Source organism: Thermothelomyces thermophilus, chromosome 2, assembly GCF_000226095.1.
Source record: "Thermothelomyces thermophilus ATCC 42464 chromosome 2, complete sequence".
Classification (NCBI taxonomy): Eukaryota; Fungi; Ascomycota; class Sordariomycetes; order Sordariales; family Chaetomiaceae; genus Thermothelomyces; species Thermothelomyces thermophilus.
The window spans coordinates 4,922,290-4,940,212 of record NC_016473.1 but is presented as its reverse complement, the minus strand read 5'-3'; the positions used below and the strand labels follow the sequence as shown (position 1 = coordinate 4,940,212).

The 17,923-nt window shown below is 57.3% G+C and overlaps 4 protein-coding genes across 4 annotated transcripts; 3 read left to right on the top strand and 1 right to left on the bottom strand.

The window, feature by feature from the left end:
* Positions 1-678: 678 nt before the first annotated feature.
* MYCTH_2302768 (uncharacterized protein) lies at positions 679-5,611 on the top strand. The gene is made up of 4 exons (XM_003662240.1): positions 679-1,572; positions 1,698-3,747; positions 3,808-4,553; positions 4,614-5,611. The coding sequence occupies exons 1-4, from the start codon at positions 1,518-1,520 to the stop codon at positions 5,357-5,359; spliced, it is 3,597 nt and encodes a 1,198-aa protein (XP_003662288.1). The 5' UTR covers positions 679-1,517; the 3' UTR covers positions 5,360-5,611.
* A 471-nt stretch (positions 5,612-6,082) lies between these two features.
* On the bottom strand, positions 6,083-7,461 carry MYCTH_2302767 (uncharacterized protein). Its single transcript, XM_003662239.1, has 2 exons — positions 7,010-7,461; positions 6,083-6,821 (listed from the first exon to the last, which is right to left on the bottom strand). Exons 1-2 carry the CDS (start codon positions 7,248-7,250, stop codon positions 6,118-6,120), a joined length of 945 nt encoding a protein of 314 aa, XP_003662287.1. The 5' UTR covers positions 7,251-7,461; the 3' UTR covers positions 6,083-6,117.
* Positions 7,462-8,405: 944 nt separating this feature from the next.
* Positions 8,406-10,697, top strand: MYCTH_2302765 (uncharacterized protein). The gene has a single exon (XM_003662238.1). The coding sequence runs from the start codon at positions 8,806-8,808 to the stop codon at positions 10,393-10,395; it is 1,590 nt and encodes a 529-aa protein (XP_003662286.1). The 5' UTR covers positions 8,406-8,805; the 3' UTR covers positions 10,396-10,697.
* Positions 10,698-13,571: 2,874 nt separating this feature from the next.
* On the top strand, positions 13,572-17,524 carry MYCTH_2302763 (uncharacterized protein). Its single transcript, XM_003662237.1, has 2 exons — positions 13,572-16,573; positions 16,635-17,524. Exons 1-2 carry the CDS (start codon positions 13,832-13,834, stop codon positions 17,385-17,387), a joined length of 3,495 nt encoding a protein of 1,164 aa, XP_003662285.1. The 5' UTR covers positions 13,572-13,831; the 3' UTR covers positions 17,388-17,524.
* The last annotated feature ends 399 nt before the right edge of the window (positions 17,525-17,923 follow it).

The window sequence follows — 17,923 nt, the reverse complement described above, 5'->3', positions numbered from 1 at the left end:
TGCCACGGCTCTATGTCTGGAAGGTGAAGCCCTTCCACTTGCCAGGCTCCGACCTCCCGAAATGTGGAATTGCTGCCAGGTGACCGAGCCGACTGAGCCCGAAACCCTCAATCCCCTGTGCTTCCACTCCCACCTCCGCGCCACCCTTTCTCTCGCACAAGCAGTTCCAGGTTACCATCACTTATTGGAAGGGTAGATGCCTGGTAGTTGCACAATTTAGTAGCTATGCAGATCCTCTTGTGCTATGTGTCTTTGGTGTCGGCCTAGTATGGTGCGTTCTACTCCGTACTCCGTAATGCTTCGAAATTTCTTCTCCACCTAGGTGGGGCGAGGGTCGCCGCTGAACGGCTCCGCAATGTCCTACTTAGTTAGCTGTACGGATTATGTGTGTTTGTATGTATTCGTACAGAGCCCGGGCACCCTTGATCTTGTGTAAGTCCATACACATACACAGACAGGTAAGAAACGCCGTGTGCCATTTGGATGCTCGGAGGACACAGTTAGGACGTCTTCCCCGCCATGAGTGTCTCTGTGCTCTGTAGTTTCGGGGGGTTAAGGGAGGCCGCAGTCCATATGGATTACTTACGGGTTACGTCCGTACATACATACATACAAGAGAGCTACCAAGCAGTGGGTAAAGAAGTGCCCACTTTCAGCCGCCGCCGGTTCGCGGGCGTCGCGCTTTGAGACCCTTGAATCTCCGGACTCTAATCGCCAAGTTGGAGCCATGAGATAATCGCTTTTTGGCCAAGTCCGCTGGAGCCGTTCCGAGATGATGTATTATTACTTTTTTAATACCTCTCGCTGCGACGCACTATTCATAACGCGGTTGGGGTCCAGACCTTGGCCCTCTTGAAGTTTGCCACAGACCTCCATTTCCCCGCGAAGCAGCAGCTACCCTGCCAAAACTACGCTACCGCTGCGTGACCACCTTCCTGCCTCAGGTCGCCAAAGGTCCAATATCTATCTTACGTTATCCGACCGCGGCGACTAGGCCTTCCCTTCAGCCGCTCCGTTAGACGAACCAGACCAGGAAGGCGCCCAAGTATACAAAAGCCAGTTCACGGCACACACCAGCACACTGTGCATCCAAACGACTGCAAGAGTCACGCGAGGAATCTGCCCGTCGTCCTCGATTGATATCCCCTACCTATCGCCCGCCGAAACCAGGACACCGAGCAAACGTCCATTGAGTTCAGCTTGACCGAGGCCATGGATGTCTACAGTTCCAGCGTCTGGCCCCAGTGACAGAGCTCCGTTTACGAAGAGCACACCGTTCGTACCTCGCTTTAGCCTTCGCGCCAGCGGACGGCAGAGAGCGCCCGGATCGAATACTCGTGGGCTTGGCTCTCCCTATTCTTGGCCGATCTCAAGCGTCCCGCCGCATCGCGCGATCAACCGCAGATTTGCGGGTGGCTCGAACAAACCGAACCACTGAGCTCGACGGCTTTATTTGTGGTGATATTTTCACCCATAAACCCTCTCCCGTCAGCGATCTGTAGAGCGGCAAGGGCAAGATGGAGGACGCTCAAAGCCTGGATGTTAGCTGGATGACCCACGGAAATCCAAAAGGTTTGCGAGCCAACTTCGAGCCACCCTCTGCAGAAGCTCTTGCGCTTGGCATGGGACAGGAGACGGCAGTGCAGGACCCCTGGCGCTTTGTAAGTGCTTGGCTGATTCAGGTTGTAAACTTCTAGACAAGGCTGCGAGGAACGCAACATCGCGTCGAAGATCGCTCTCGAACTCAGCCCACGACTCTCCAGCACCGAGCCCCGCCCCCGACTCTTCTCCCACGACGCGCGCAGTCGACAATGACAAACCTGTAGAACCAGCGAAGCCGCCCACGCTCACTCGATCGAACTCGTCGCGGGGCACCTCGGACGAAAAGCGAACCCCGCTTACACCCCCGCCCCAGCGGCGAAACTCGTGGTTCTCCAATATCTCGTCTAAGTTCACGTCAGGAGGCGGAACTGCCCATCAGAGTCCTCCGCAAGCAAACACGGCGTCGCCAAAACCCGCCGAGTTGTCGGTTCCCAGGGCCTCTCCGGCGAAAAACGCCGTCCTCCAGCATGCTTCAATACCAGAGGGCGAAGGCCCCTACACCCCGGCCCCCCCAAAGTCGTCACAGACTGGTCTGTTCCATGTGCTTCGGCGGTTGTCATCGTCCAGCGGCACTTTCAGCCCGAACTTCAAGGCTCACAATCACGGATTGGTGGAGAGGCGCGTGCTGAACGTCGATCGCTACCGGGAGCGCTGCAGCATCAGCGGGTTGAACCAGTCCAAGCTCCGGAGAGTCTCTTTCTGCGTCGATGTGGAAATCGCTCCTATGCCCAAGTACGCGGACGAAGCGGATGCTAGGAAAGGGAGCAAGGCGAACAAGGAGCAGAAAAAGAAGATGAAGGAAAGGGCTGAGGGCGAGGCGCTGAAGCACCCCAAAGCGGTCGAGACCCAGAAAGAGGCGGGAGGCGAGATCAAAGCCACGGGCGAAGAAGTTCCAAGGGAGCCGCTAAAAGAAGGTATCGAGCCCGGCAGTCCGCCAAAGCCGGCTGCAGACGGCGCGCCCGGAAAGCCCATGCCATCTGATAAGAAGAAGGAGAAGAAGAAGAAGAGCGAGGAGGAGCGGAAAGCCAGAAAGGAGCAGAGGCGGAGACAAGCCGAAGACAATGGCACGATCCCCAAGGAACTCCATTACGACAGCGACTCATCCTCGAGTGGCACAACGGCCCGGCCCGGCACACCCAAGACGCAGAGCTTGCCCACCACCAATCCGGTCAGGATATATCGCCGGTGTTGCCAGCTCAGGGAGACGCCCATCCTCAAGAAGATTACAGAACAGCTCATGGATCCAGCCAATTGCTCGACCGAGCCCGGCGTGGTGGAGAAACTTGACCTCACCGGCTACTGGATGCAGTTGACTGATCTCATTACGTTGGGCGATTATCTCGCCGTCGTACCTGTACGGGAGGTAATCCTCGAGAACTGCGGCCTGACTGACGAGGGGCTCCGCGTGATTCTCGCCGGTCTCCTCGCGGCGAAGAAACCTAGAGGAAGGCGGCGGAGACCGCTTGGAGGTCTGGATGGCCTGACTGAGCAGGGCGGGATGGTGGAACGGCTCGTCCTCAAGAACAACAAGATTGGCCTGGAGGGGTGGAAGCATATTTGCTTGTTCATCTACCTCTGCCGGACGCTGAAGAGCCTGGACCTATCGGGAATACAGTTCCCACACCAATCATCCCCGGCATCCGGGGCAGTGAATGGCAGTGCGACGCCAACACCGGGACAGCCGCAAGACCTGTGCCATCTGCTGTCGAAGTCGCTGGGGGAGCGGCTCGGGGGCTCGACGCTCAATCTGCTCGGTCTCGGCCAGACAGGCATCAGAGCCGAGCAGTTAGGGGTGATCATCGATGGCCTTATCCGTTGTGGCGTCAAACGGCTTGGTCTCGCCAATAATGATATCGATGCCTCTGGTCTCGAGCATGTTGCGAGATTCCTCAAGACTGGGCTCTGCGAGGGCCTCGACTTGGGCGGGAACGATCTGAGGGACGGACTCGAGACCCTGGCTGATGCCCTTGCGGCAGAGAACTGTCCTCTTTGGGCGCTGAGCCTGGCTGACTGCAACCTGGCGCCGCCCTCGCTGTGCAAGTTGCTACCGGCTCTGGTAAGGTTGAAGCACCTTCGGTTCATCGATCTGTCGCATAACCACGAACTGTTCGACTCAGATCCGAGCGCGGTGGGTGTGCTGCGAAGGTAGGTTCATGTCGCTCGATATTCCTTTGTACTGCTACTTGGGCTGACTCGGCTTCATAGGTATCTGCCCAAGATGCAATGTCTGAAACGCATCCACCTCGCAGACTGCGCCATGACACCCGAACAGGTCATTGCCATTACCGAGATCGTTCCCGAGGTCGCCGGCCTTGCCCACATCAGCTTCGTGGAGAATCCGCAGCTGGTTGAGCTCGCGAAGAATGCCACGTCGGAAGAGAAGCAGGAGGAGGCTTGCGCGCTCTTTGCGTCGCTTCTGGCGGCTGCTCGAGTCTCTACAAGCTTGGTGTCTATTGACATTGAGGTGCCCAGCGAGCAGTCGAGCGACCTTGTCAAGGCCATGGCGAAGCAGGTCGTGGCGTACTGCCTGCGCAACATGGAGGTAGCGACCGCGACGGCAGCCGAGGCGCAAGCGGAGATGCTCGCCAAGCCCGATCCCGAGTACCCAGACGTTCTGCAACGGCTGGTCGGGCACGACGTGATGGCGTCGACGGACATGGACGCCGATGTGGATGCCGCGCCGGACGAAGATTACGTGATTGGGGGCACAGGCGTCGTCAGAGCGCTGGCATGCTGCCTGAAGAACCGCGGGGATGAATCGCGGCGGCAATCGGGCGAGTTCATTCAGGACGCCGAGAACGGTGTGGTCCAACCTGGGCGGGCTGTGCCCAGCGGTGGGAAGGCCAAGGAGGCTTCCAAGCACCTGTTGCTGAGTGCTAGGAAGATCAGGCTCCGGCTGCAGCCCGCCATTGACAAGGCCCGGGCCAATGCCAATGACAGCCACACCTATCGTATGTTCTTTTTACATTGAGCCAAGCCTGGAGACGGTGTCACCGCTAACCTGGTCACAGATCGCCTCATGTTCCTGTCCAATACTCTAAACGGCATAATCAAGCGCTTTGAAGACGAATTCCCCGACACGCGCTTGTCCAACTCAATCGACAGCGCAATTGACATACCGGACAGGGAAGACGAGGATGCCGAAGACAAGCCGAGTCCGCTGTCTGACGCAGAAAGCCCCAGCAGGAGCGCTACCCCAGCTACAGCCACGGCCGGCGCCGCCTCGGACGAGGAGGAGCCACCCACCGCTATCAGAAGCCCCTGCCTTTCTCGCTCCAACTCGACCCTCTCTCTTAACTCAAAAGCCCTGGCGCACGAAGAAGGCCGTATCCTCCGGGCTGGGCACAAGTTCCGCACCGCCGTTGCCTCCCCGGACGATCCGGGCCTTTCGCGGTCCGAACACTACGCCCTGCTGGCGTCGGGCGTTGAGATGGTGGGCGCCGACCCCAACCATGCGCGGCTCCTGCACGAGCTGCTGGAGGAGGAGCTGGGAGGCGACGAGGCGCTCAAGGCCGAGGTCAGAGAGAAGGGCGTGGTGGCGGTGTTCAAGGAGAGGAGAGAGGAGATACTAACCCGCCTGCGGGAGGCCGACCCGGCCCATTGGGACCGGTTTGTGGAGAGCCAGGAGATGGCTCGGGCTAATGTCAAGGTTGAAGGGGAGAGCGAGGGAGGTGGTGACAGTGATGGGAGTGCTGTTGCTTCTGCTGCTGCTGCTGCTGCTGCCGCTGATGCTGCCGAGACGGCGGTGGAGGATTGACCAAGTATGTACCAGGGGCGGGATGTACCATTGATTGATTTAACACGATTGAGTGTAAAGAAAGAAGGGATGAAAAAGGGGGGGAGAAGAGGACTGTGCATAATTTAATCAATCTGTCCGGAAATGGACTGGTCGTAAAATGTATACCTGCCAGAAATCTCGTGTGTTGGAGATAGGCAACCTGACTTCTTACAGCATGTACTTCGGGTAGGATGTCGAAACGTTGAGAGTAAGCAAGATAGTCTTGTGGAGCACACAAGCGATGATCGAAATGAGTGTTTACTCCTGCTCGAGGAGCTGTACGAGACAAACGGCACACTTCTGGTACTGTACTGCTTCATGTTGTTCGAGTATCAGAAATAATACTCGCTACCCTTCATCTCAGACCTGGACGCTCTTGGGATTGGTGTATCACAACACCTATATATGTGAAGAGGAAAGAGACAAAAAAAAGCCATCCACTACATCAATCACAAGGAGTGCAGAAATGTCGTTGCCCATATCTCGGTTTCTGCAGACCGAAGCTGTCTCATTATACGTATCCGGATATCATGCGAAAGGTTCAGCAAACTGTGCACTCCAACGCCGTATCCTCCGCCCATAGCCACCCAATACTCCAATACTATGCACCATAGATATACCCTACATACCCACAAAGAGAAACTCCCCGTTCTGCAGGCGCAAACAAATCGAGAAGCGAGAAGAGGTCAAGAAGAAAGCAAAAAAAAAAAAAAAAAATTAAAAAATTCTCTTGACCGTCACTGCCCTGACGATCCTGTACTGCTTGCGACGCTGGACGGCCTCGGCGGCGGGATCGGAAGCATCACAGAACCCGATTCCTCCCTCTGCATGGGCACACCGCCCATGCTCGCGCCGGGTGCGGAGGGCACCTCGGGGGGCACCTCGGCGTCCTCGGGTCCGCCGCCGACGATATCGCCCAGCTCGGCGGCGGCGGCGGCGGCGAGCTGCTGCTCGGCGACCAGCCGGTTCATCTCCTCCTGGCGCCTCTTCTCGGCCACGTCGACCAGGTCGTCGTCGTCGCTCCAGTAGGGGTCGTCGTCGGGCAGGTGGGGCATGGCCATGCGCTTCCAGAAGCGCAGCTCCTGGCGGACGGCCTTGGCGTCGACGCGGCGGTCCCAGCGGGCGGCGTCGTCGTCGTAGCGGCCGCGGAACCGGCGCAGCGCCTCGTTGGCGCGGCCGGCGCGCGCCTGCATCTCCCAGATCTGCTCGCGCAGCCGGCAGTTCTCGGCCCGCGCCTCGGCCAGCTGCGCCCGGTAGCTGCGGTGCCAGGCGGCCACGTCGGCGACGTGCCTGGCCTTGTATTCGTGGAACTGCTTGAGCATGGTCGAGAGCGCCGAGGCGTACTGGTTGAGGAGGGCCGCGTTGGCGTCGCGCGAGAACTTGGCCTTCTCGAGGGCTTCCGAGAGGATCGAGATGAGCGTGTCGAGGTTGGCTTCCTGGGCTGTTGTTGTTGCTCCTCACAACACGGCGTCCACTCGTTAGTACGCTGCGTGTTCGTGTTGACTCAGGCAGCGATGGAGAAAGAGAGGGAAAGAGAGAGAGGGAGAGAGGGAGAGAGAGAGAGGGGGGGAAAATGAAAAAGTACAAATAAGGGAAAGAAAAAGGGATGCAGACGTGTTTGTGACTTGCCCTTGACTTCGTCACTTGCTGAGTTAACCAGCTCCTCGTTGCTCAGCGAGTGTGCCCTCGCGCGGTTGCGCACGCGGCCGACGCTGGCGACGACTTCCTCGAGAGTGCGCTGGTTCTCGGCCAGCTGGCGACTCAGTTCCTCAACCATACCGTAGATGTAGTTGAGTTCGGCCTGGTGGCCGGCCGGGGCGGGAAAGGGGACCATGCCCCCTGGCATGTTGCCGCCATTGATGCCGTTCATGGCGACGAGATGTTGTTGTTGCTGCCGCTGCTACTGCCGCTACTGCTGCTGCGAATCCTGTCGTGTTGTTCTCGGCGTGTACTGTAGAGGCCGGTGTTGTTGCAGACAGGAAGAGGCTGACAGGGTGGCTGTTTGGGCGGGATGCAGCGGGTTCGGCGCGGGTGATTGACTTGTTGCGAAGTTCATGGCGGCGGTTAGGTTGCTGCACAAGCAGAGCACACGCGCTAAAGGTAGGGGCCCCTGCAGACTAGCATGGACAGGGCTCTGCGTGTGGCTGAGAATTGACTTGGGGTATTGGACGGGGTACTGAATAGAGACTGTCTAACAACTTTTTTTTCCTTGGGAACTTGTTGGGAGAGCGAAAACGGCCTGATCAGTGGTCTGTTGTTCAAAGTGTGAGTTCTATGGCGATGCACCAGTCGATCCTAGTGCTTCCACTCAACATTGTCATCGGCTAGGTTCTGCATGCTGTAGAACATAGATCGATGCAGAGGGTTAGGGACCGGCGCACCAAGTATACTGTAGGTTGGCACCCAAGTTAGCCTAGTGCAGATTCCCGCCGCAATTGGCTTTGCAGCTTTCATTGGCGCGGCTTGGCATTGAGGCTTCTTCCAAGCTCTCTGCTGAATCTCGGCTCCATTTACACGCAGCATCGCACTCCATATTGGGGAAACCTACAAGCTGAGAGGCAGAGTATTCACATCCGAGGTTGCTTTAAGCAATCGCTCTCACGATTCTGGTTGCTAATGGAATAAGGCCAGCGCTTCTACTGACAAAGCGAGCTTTGATTTGGCCTCTTGGGGTTCAGACAGATACCACAGCAGCCGATGAGTGGTCGGTTGCCTCGAGTATTGAGCTTGTGGAGTTCTACTTAGGTACTGTACCTGACTACCTTACCTATTGACCACCTCTTTCCTCGACTGCTTCACTTCACCCTGGACTCGGTTCGGCAGTCGACATTTCCGTGCAGGAAACACCCGCCCCTTCTACGTACGATATTGCGGCATCGTTCCTTCTCCAAAGCGAACACATCATCGATATTCCCAGATAACCACCACTTGCCATGTCAACGCCGACTCCTGGAAAGCATCCACTGTCGCAGGGTAAGACCCCCTCGCAACCGCAACATGGCGCTGCAGCGACGCCCTCGGTTTCCACACCCTTCTCTGCCACGGCCGCCTTCTCTCCCCGCGGCCCGCGGTCTTCGCCCCAGCAGTTTAAGAAATCGCCAGCGACTGCAACATTAGGCCGCCCCACGGGTCCCGTTAACTACGACAGCCCGTCGGCTGCAGCCGCCCTTGGTGCCCTGGACATGAGCGCTCTGGATATGGGCCTTCAGGATCTTGCCAACCTCGGGCGAGCCGCCGAGGACGAGAAAGCGAGGCGGCTGGACAACGTCATCGCCATTCTTAGCGTATGGTTACCTTGAAGCGGTGCCCTGGATGGCGAACCAACTAACGTTTTTGGTATAAAGCGAAGCAAAGGCCTCGTCAGTGAAGCCGGCTTGGAGAGGCTGGCAAAGAAACTCGAGCTGGAGTTCATATGGGAGAACTCGATGGGCGATGACGACAAAAAGACGCTCATCATTGCAGGTTCCGCTCTTGAACTGCTCATTGAGTTCTCCAATAACATTGTCCAGTCGGTCGCCTTGAGCTTCCCAGACTCGACAGAAATCGTCAACAAGCATGCCGAGGCTGCCGGCGAGATCCTCTTCAAAGACCTGCAGCTTCGTGAAGGCCAAAGCCCCCTCACCAAGTCGCTGGAGAAGTTTGCCGCCAACTTTGAGCGCCTTGCTGTTCTAGATAAGCTGAGCAGTCCTGGGCTCAACATGTTTGAGGCCGTCGCCGGCGTTTACGAAAGCCTTTGCCGTCTTCATGCCTGGGAACTCAAGAAAGCGCGAGAAGACCCCGCGGCCGCGGCCAAGGGTGAAGACTACCTCGAGAGCCTCGTTCTCTGCACCAAGAGCGGGAAGCCGAGCATGAACGCCCGGGGGCGTGTGGGCATGACGCTCGATTACTGGAAGGAGAGGAGGCTTCAGCCACCGCCGACGAACCCGGACATGGCTGCGTGGGTTGCAGAGCACGAAAGGACGTGGAGCATCCTCATCGGGTGCGCGCCCCTGAGGGAGATCGGCGTCAACCCGGTCCGCATCTCAGACAAGTGGATTGGCCCCAACGTCGAAAAGATGCCTCTTCCGGATGAACTGCATACGCGTGGCCCGATCATCGACTGGTTGGAGCCGGAGAGCACGTTCGTTCCCATGCCGGATCAGTCAAAGGGGGGCGACCCGATGCAACCTGACGCTTCGCTTCTGGGACCGCGCCTGCCCGACGCCGTGTTTCACGCCACGTTCGATCCGCCCGTTCATATCCCGACGGCACTGTGGGAACAGATCCAGCAGCTAGGATGCGTGATGGACGAGACGCCGCTCAAGCAGCTAGCTACCTTTGACAGCCTTGTCATTCCTCATTCTCCAGGCTCAAACCCCGATTCTGCTGGCGCGAGGACCGTGACTTGCAAAAAGAAGACCCCGTACACAGCGCCGGGCGAGACGAAGCTGTCGTTCAAGAGTCATGTCAACACCCTCTTCGTAAATAAGCCGATCCCGAGCCGGACCCTGACCGAGATGACGTTCTCCCACCCGCAACAGCTCGTCACCATCCTGCCATACCTGCGGCAGTATGTCTTTCTCGCAACTCTGCTTGAACACAGCCTCGCCGAACCTCCGAACCTAAGTCGCCCGCTAGGTCCAGCGCAGCCGAAGGACTCTACCGCAAGCAGCACCACGCAAACAGTAACCACAAACCAAGACGAGTACCGGAACCTCGTCACGTCCTCCGTCAATGGTTCCTCACAGGAAGAGGATGAAGAAGAAGAACCCCTAAACATCGACCTCACCCTCACCCCGCTGCCTCTGCCACGCCTGAGGGTGGTTTTCCCCTTCCGGGACCGCACGGCGGACGTCACACTCGAGGTTCGAGAGAACGGGCACCTGCATGTCGAGTCGCAGGACGTACTGGACGAGACCAACATGGTGGCGCCCAATGAGGGCCGACAGAGAAGGGTTGAGGACGTTGGGGCATTACTGGAGATGACCGAGGATGTCGGAAAATGGGTCGAGTTTATTCGTTCGAGGTGGGCTTGAGCCTGTAATTCAGCCGGAGGAAGTGGGATGGGCGGGTGGATATTGTTGACGGGCCTGTGTTGTTATGGGTTGGCTGTGATGGTAATATACCCTGGTTCTACTTGCGGGCAAGCAGGATAGGGACGAAGGGGCCAAAACATAAAAGAACACTTTAGGATCCCCGTGTACGTATGTGAACATCAAACCCCTCGCAGTGCTCCCTGCCTCCTACCAGGTTCGGATAAGGAAGACCAGACGTCCACCCTTGGAAATCAGCGCGATCAAGCCTGTCATGCAACTATACAGCTCGACTTCTATAATTTGGTGATCTATTGAACTTTCTTTGACGGAAATATATACGTCAATGCACGCGACAGTGTGCATGCACTATAGTACTCGCGTGCTAAGTTGTGTATACACTATGTATGTATCTAGAATATTAAAAAAGGCTTTCGCCTAATCTGGGGTTTCTGTAGAAGAACCTTATAGGTTGTAGAAATTCGGGACACCTGTCGCCGAACGCCTTGATCGTTCCCGCCGGGACGGGACGGGACGCGACAGGACAGGACAAATGGACGCGGGCCCTCACGTGTAAATTATACTAGTGTACGGAGTACGGACCGTACATTCATACAAATACGGATATACACGCTACAGAATAGTGTAGCAACGGATTACTCCGTACTGCGTAGTGTATGGAGGAGGTAACTACTGCATACTCTGCTAGGGGTTTGGGATTCGCAACGAGCAGGGTCGCAACCACACGGACCACCAGTTCAGTTCAGGTCAGCACTTTGTTTGGAGCTTTGGCATTTGTGCAGGGGTACGCGCGAGGGATGATGCCCAGGCGCGTCTTCTCGTCTTACGGGTCCATTATTATTGCTGCTTCGCGTGGTGGATGTACTACGCTGTACATAGTACGTAATATGGTAGGTACAGAGCACGTAAAACGCAAACATCGTACATAGTAAATATGTGATTTCTAGAGATAGAGAGTAACTCGAACAGGATGAGTGGGTAGTGTTTTGACAACCTCGTCTTCATCCGTCTCTCTCGTTCCCGTGACCGTTGATGATTCAGGGTTCAGGGTCACTGTGAGGCGTCCAGTCGGAAGTTTAGGACCAGGCCCTGGCACTGTCAGGGGGGTTCGGGCTCGAGGGGGGAACACGGGGGGAAGGGAGGGGGGAAGAAAGTTGGAAGCGGCCGTTAAGCAAAGAGGGGAAACGCCGCAGTGTGGAGCACAACCCGCTAGATCGAGGGAAAAAGGAAAGGCGCAATGGGCCCGACTTCCTTTTCGGAACCGGCCTTCGCGTCGCTTTTTTGCTGTACATACTTCTTTTTATCGATTTTCTCACGCGATTTGCCAGATCTGGAAGAGCATGGTGGTGCGCATGCGATCAGTCACGGAAGGTTCCTATGCTCATTGTTGATGTTTGTTTTTCTTTGGACGCGTTTTTGGGTCAATGTACTCTATAAACAAAACAAAATGAGCTCGCCACCAGAAGCCTGATGTAGCTGGCCGGGCGTATATTGAGTTTTTTGGTGGCGGATCAGGCAGAGGCCGCTGGCATTGGACCATGATGGCAATCTCGTCCCTGGGTAAATGCGGCAGTGGCAATGCGACCATTGATTGTACAGGGCGCTAATCATGAGGGTTGGGCCTCGTAAGTGGCTATAATAGTAAATAAGGAGTCATATTTGGAGCTTTGGGGAGGCATAGCATAATCTGACACAGTTTTCCCCTTGTTTTAGGTCCATGATGGCAGTCATACATCTGCGTTTCATCTGTAGTTGGAAGTGCGTGTACGGACTGCCGCATGCGAACCTGCGCCAGTGCCTGCATTCTCTACATGCGGGTCGACTGGCAGGAGCTTTCTTCTTCGACGGGAGAATGACACCGTGCAGCTCGCCGCGTCCAACAGGAGTGCCCCTAGCGGTGTGACCTTAGAAGATCTTGCATTTCCCCACACGCACCTGTTACTAGTGTGTAGAAGGCCTGCTCCTGCATATCGAACATGATTGGAGCTGGATGCTTGAAGAACTGGCCCAAGGCCGCGGTACCTCTTACCCGCCCCGGCTGCGCGACTTTGTCTATCAAGATGGATATTTTCACCGCCTCGTGTTCCGAACTCGCGCATCCGCGGTCATCCTATTCTTTCTGCAGCGGTGAGGCGGACTATGTGTCACAGAATGGTATGCTTCGATTCCAGAAGGCGCGGGACGCACAGCTCTATGTCTTTGCCGCGACCTTTCGCGAGTGGCAACACAAAATGATATCACATTATCCTGTCAGGCGTCATATCCCCAGTGTTCTATAGCGGTGGACGACATTTGTGACGGCAATCTCAGCCATGTCTTGCCTCAGGAACAATGCGCGGCTAGTGGCCGTATGGAACTACTCCGTATAACACACATGTTACTGGAAAGTGCACGAGCCGCACAGCAGTGATGCGAGAGAGGGCGCAGCCTCTCACGCCACCCCGGCCGGCTAGGGTGGGCCGCGGCGGGGCGCTAACGTCAGGCACGACAGGGGACCCCCATGTCGACGCGTCAATTGAACGCGAAAACGCGTATAATCAGCCGAGTAAACAACAGTGGGCGTCCCATCTTTCTTGTGTGCTTCGCCGCGCGATCTGCCCTCGTTCAGGTTCCCTTCTTGTCTCCACGCTGGATGTGATTGCCAACAGTTCGTCTGGAATCAGGTCGCCTCACCAAATCCTCCGGCGACAACGTCAATATTTCTGCGCGCCTCTCTCCTTTGAGGCACTGTTGGTCCATCATTGCGTCGACCCCGCTGATCGCATCGCATCACCGAAATCCTGGCTTGGTCGCGTATTCCCCGCGTCCTTGGCGGAGAGCCTGTGTGCCGAAGCAGCTCGAGTTTCGATTAAACTACCGATATTCACCAATATCGTCCGCGCCTTCTCTGCGACATGAGTTTGGCGATCAATAGCAGGATCTAAAAGAGGCAGGAGTCAGCACTGTTGAGTGACTCTTTCCAACCGGGAAACAGGCAGTCGCAACCCATTCCGAAGATGCCTGACGGGCACCTGCGGATCTGACGTGTTCACACGCGCTCCGAGTCATCTTTCCCCAGCCTGTTGGGGAAGAAGCACCTACCTGCCAGCACCCGAAGGTTCCAGCTAACCCGAGCCTGCGCTGTCTTGTCTTTCCGTCTTCGAGCGTCGACCGGCTTCACCTCTTCGAGCACTCGCACAGCACTGTCTCCGCTCCTGTCGGCAATCGACCGCACTCCCGATATCAGAGTGCTGCGCTCCAGTTGGCCGGTCGCGTTTTGCGTGCCCTATCCCTCTTGCAGTTGCATTTGCGAGCTGCGCGCGACGCTGCTGCATCGCGCATTGCCCGCACTTCTTGCTCTCTCGACGGTTTTCGTTGACATTAGCGCCGTGAATTCTGCTCTTGCTCGTGACACCCAGAACAGAGCGATCAAACGACGATGTCATTCTCAGGCGGAAGCGGGGGCACACTCACACTGCCCTCACCGACCCATGTTCATCACGTCGACGTCGGCTCGACCGTCAGATCCCTCCGGAGGTCCCTCTCGCGATCGCCCTCCAAGTTCAGGCTATCAGGTATCGCGTCCCCCACACCGAGTTCATCGGTGCTGCGCCAGTCGCCGACCCCGTCGTCAAATGTGCAGTTCGAGCAAAGCACGTCCACTTCTACAGTAGTCCCCGCGACGCCTGCCTTATCAGCGGGGCCGCTCTCGCCGACCTCTTATTCGGCACCGCCCCAGCTTCAAACAACCGGCACTCCTTTCAAACCGAGCATCAAGCTCTCGGTGCGTTCTGCGAGGTCAAAGCCGATGACCCGGCCCCTCCCTCGATCTCGAGTGTCGCCCAAGAGTCCCCTCAAGCGAGTTTTTGGTCCTTCGCCTGATTCTGGCAATCAGGTCCCGCCGTCCTCTTCCCCCGCCGAAGTGCAGGACCAAGAAAACGAGGCTCTTACCGACTGCCCCCTCGCGTCGAGCCCCTCGTCGCGTCGAAGCCTCGACCATTCCTCGCGCCACGCAGTGCATCTCGACATGGCGGGAGCGACTAAAAACGGCATCTCCAAGTTCGTGGAGGCCAACAACGAGCCATTTCCCGCCATTTCTGTTAGCCCGCTCAAACGGAGTGATGCCGCCATGGGGTCGGGCCAGACAAGTTTCGGAAGCCCAGTCGCGAAGCGGCGCAGTCTTCACGGCATCTCATCAACCGGAGACGAGCCTTCGGTTTTCGACCAGAACCCAACGTCGCCTCAGAACTTTGACATCCATGAGGACGGCAGCCATGAGTACGAGCTGACCGGAGCCTGCGCATCGCCGTTCCGCGACCTGGTCGTGCCGCCTACCCCGTCTGCGCTGCCGAAGCGCACGTCTTCGCTTCGCCGGAGTACACTGCAGCAGCGCCACGGAAACACCCAACCTTCTCTGGGCCGGCGCGCAGGCGAGAAGCAACTGGCGCAGCTCGCCGCTGAGCCCGGCACACCCGCAGCTCGCAGCAGGCCGAGGCTGTCGTTGGATCAGTATGTCCCGCCGGAGGAACGCGTGAATCCCTTTTCTCCAGCGCCCTCGTCAACTGCGGCGGCTCACGCGACTCAACGCCCGGTCAACCAGCCTCATCCGTTGTCCCGGCTTGTATCACAATCCTCTTCCGACTCGGGCCACCCCGAAGACGAATTCCCAACACAGCGCCCGCTGCTTTCACAAGTTTTGTCCAAGTCGCTACCTCCCGGATCCCGTCCTCCGACAAATGATTCGGAAGAAACCGCGACTCCTCACTACAAGGGCGCCAAACCATTACAATCGGCATTCATGTCGACAGGCCTCGTTTCCAAGATGAATCGCAACCGCGACGGTGGCCCGCCCGAGCATCCGGGAGCAAAGATGTCGGCAATGCCGGACACTCCGTGCAAGAAGCAGCCGTACTACTCGGCTACATTCCCGCCTCAGGGTGGCAGCGGCGGGCGACGATCTCGGGTCTCCCTCGGGAGCCCTTGCTCGCCCTTTAGCGCAGTCGCGGCCCCCATCCGTGGAAATTTGTTTGCTACCCAAGAGAAATCCGGCAGCCTCCTCTTCCAGCAGGTTCGCTCCGGCCATACGAGAAAGGGAAGCATGTTGAGCGTGGACGGTGATGAAGTGCCCGAACCGCACGACGAGCTCCCTCCGACACCGACGAAGAATCTGTTCTTCAAGTCGCTCACGGCTCCGAACCCGGCCGAGGGTTGCCAAACACCAGGAGACAATCGGTCTTTCGCTGCTCGCGCCTCTTTGTTTTCTCTGGGGAGCGACCCGCGAGAGACCAATGCTGAGTCCAAGGCGGATGCGCTCACCCCTGATGCGGATGCCGTTTCCCGACCTTCCACGCCATTTTCCAACGACTCGCCGTGCCTCGGCTTTTCGTTCCCGCCGTTGACCGGAAGCCGCACGCATCCTGCCTCGTTTGCGACTCCAGCTCCCGCGAGAACTTCTCCCGCCTTGTTCGCGACACTGAACAATGCTGCTGGTCAGTACGCAAAGACTGACGCTACCAAGACGGCAGCGGGCTCGACGAACCCGGATACTGTGTCGCCTCATACTCCCCAAGATGCAGCAGGTTCTTCGATGACGCCTCCCGACCCCAGCAGTCTGTCCATCTCGAACTCGGAGGACAGACAGGCAAAGGTTTCTAGGACCCCGGCGACCCCCAGCAACTCCCATGCGCGGCAACTCTTCTCGAGTTTTGCGAACCGCCGATTGAGCATGACTCCTCAGAATGGACAGGGCCCGAGCGATGTTGACGAGTCCTTGGTCTCTCGTTTTGATAAGTCCGACATTATCGGGAGAGGCGAGTTCTCTCAAGTGTACCGTGTCGTCAAGTCGTCCGCTCCCGGATCCTTTATGATGGCGTTCTCGACAACCCCGCGGACGCCCTCGAGTCCGAATTGCGAGAGGGTGTATGCCGTCAAGAAGCTTCGGATGCCGTTCCACGGCGCTAGAGACCGCAAGGCAAAGCTACAGGAGGTTGCCGTTTTGCAGTCTCTGCGCCATTCCAGTAAAATTGTGCAATTGATTGACAGCTGGGAATACAACGGCCACCTCTACATTCAGACCGAGTTCTGCAGTGAAGGCAGCCTTGATGTGTTTCTCAAGGCTGTTGGACAGGCGGGTCGGTTGGACGACTTTAGGATATGGAAAATCCTCTTGGAGGCAGCTCAGGTGAGTTGCAGTGTGCAACCATCTCCGCGTTTGACGTTTTACGTTGCTAACCCGACGAAAGGGACTCTCTGCCATCCACCAGGCTGGCTTCATCCACCTCGATATCAAGCCTGCCAATATCTTTATCACGTTTGACGGTTATCTCAAGATCGGCGACTTCGGCCTGGCAACAACCTGGCCAGCTGCCAAGGGGATCGAAGGCGAGGGCGACCGCGAGTACATGGCCCCCGAGATCTTGCGCGGGGAGTACGACAAGCCCGCTGACATCTTTGCCCTCGGCCTCATCATCCTCGAGATTGCCTGCAACGTGTTCCTTCCGGACAATGGCCCAACCTGGCAGGCCCTCCGGGCTGGCGACCTGACAACGGTTCCCCCCCTGACGTGTGGCGAGGCTGGCGCCATTGCTCGTGATGCGAATAGCCTGCCCGTCTCTCATGACTCTGGAATCTCCCAGGTGTCCGATGGTCAGGAGATCGGGCTCGGTATCAGCCCTGGCCGGGAGTCCTTTCCCTTCGAAGCGATGACACATAACGCGAGCAACCTCTTTGGCGGGCAGAAGCGGACGGAGTTGCGACATCCGCCCAACTTCATGCTCGACCCGAGTGACCCTCATTCCCTCGATAGCCTTGTCAAGTGGATGATCGAGCCAAACGCGGCCGATCGCCCCACTGCAGAGCAGGTGCTCTCGTCGGAACCGGTGACTTGGATCTCATGCCATCGGACCGCCGGCGCTACCGTCTTCGAGGGCAACTGGGGTCCCCAGGTCGGTTCGTCAGTGGACGATCTTGGCGACACCGAAATGATGGATGTTTGAAAACAAAACTGTCACCTCTTGACGATATTGGAGCACAATCTCTGCTCTCGTGTCTGAGATGCTGGATATGCCGCCACTCGGAGGGCTTGGCATACCAGGAGATATGTCTGAGTATGGTGTCGACTTGGTCAGCTATCAGGGGTGGATATCCATGCGGATGGTATATTGAGGCCATCTGGGCTCGGTCGATGTGTGGATTGTGTACGGGAATTCACTTGGCAACTCGCGCGGTCCGACAGTTTCAGCATTCTTCGACATGGCTTTCACAACGACATGTTCTCACTAAGAGAGTCGATACGCGGGACGTGGCCACGGGCCATTATCGGCGCTGCGTTTATTCGCGTTTTGTTTTTTTTTAGGCCCTGCATTGCTACGCGCTCGACAACGGTTTCCATCTTGGGCTTGGTCATATACGGTTGGGAAACAGCATTTCTAACGGAGGCGATCTGATGACCTGGCGCTTTCAGGACGCATAGCCCTCCGCGGCCACGAATAGGGAAAACAAACCGGGAGGGGTTAATGTCGAGTACGCAGCA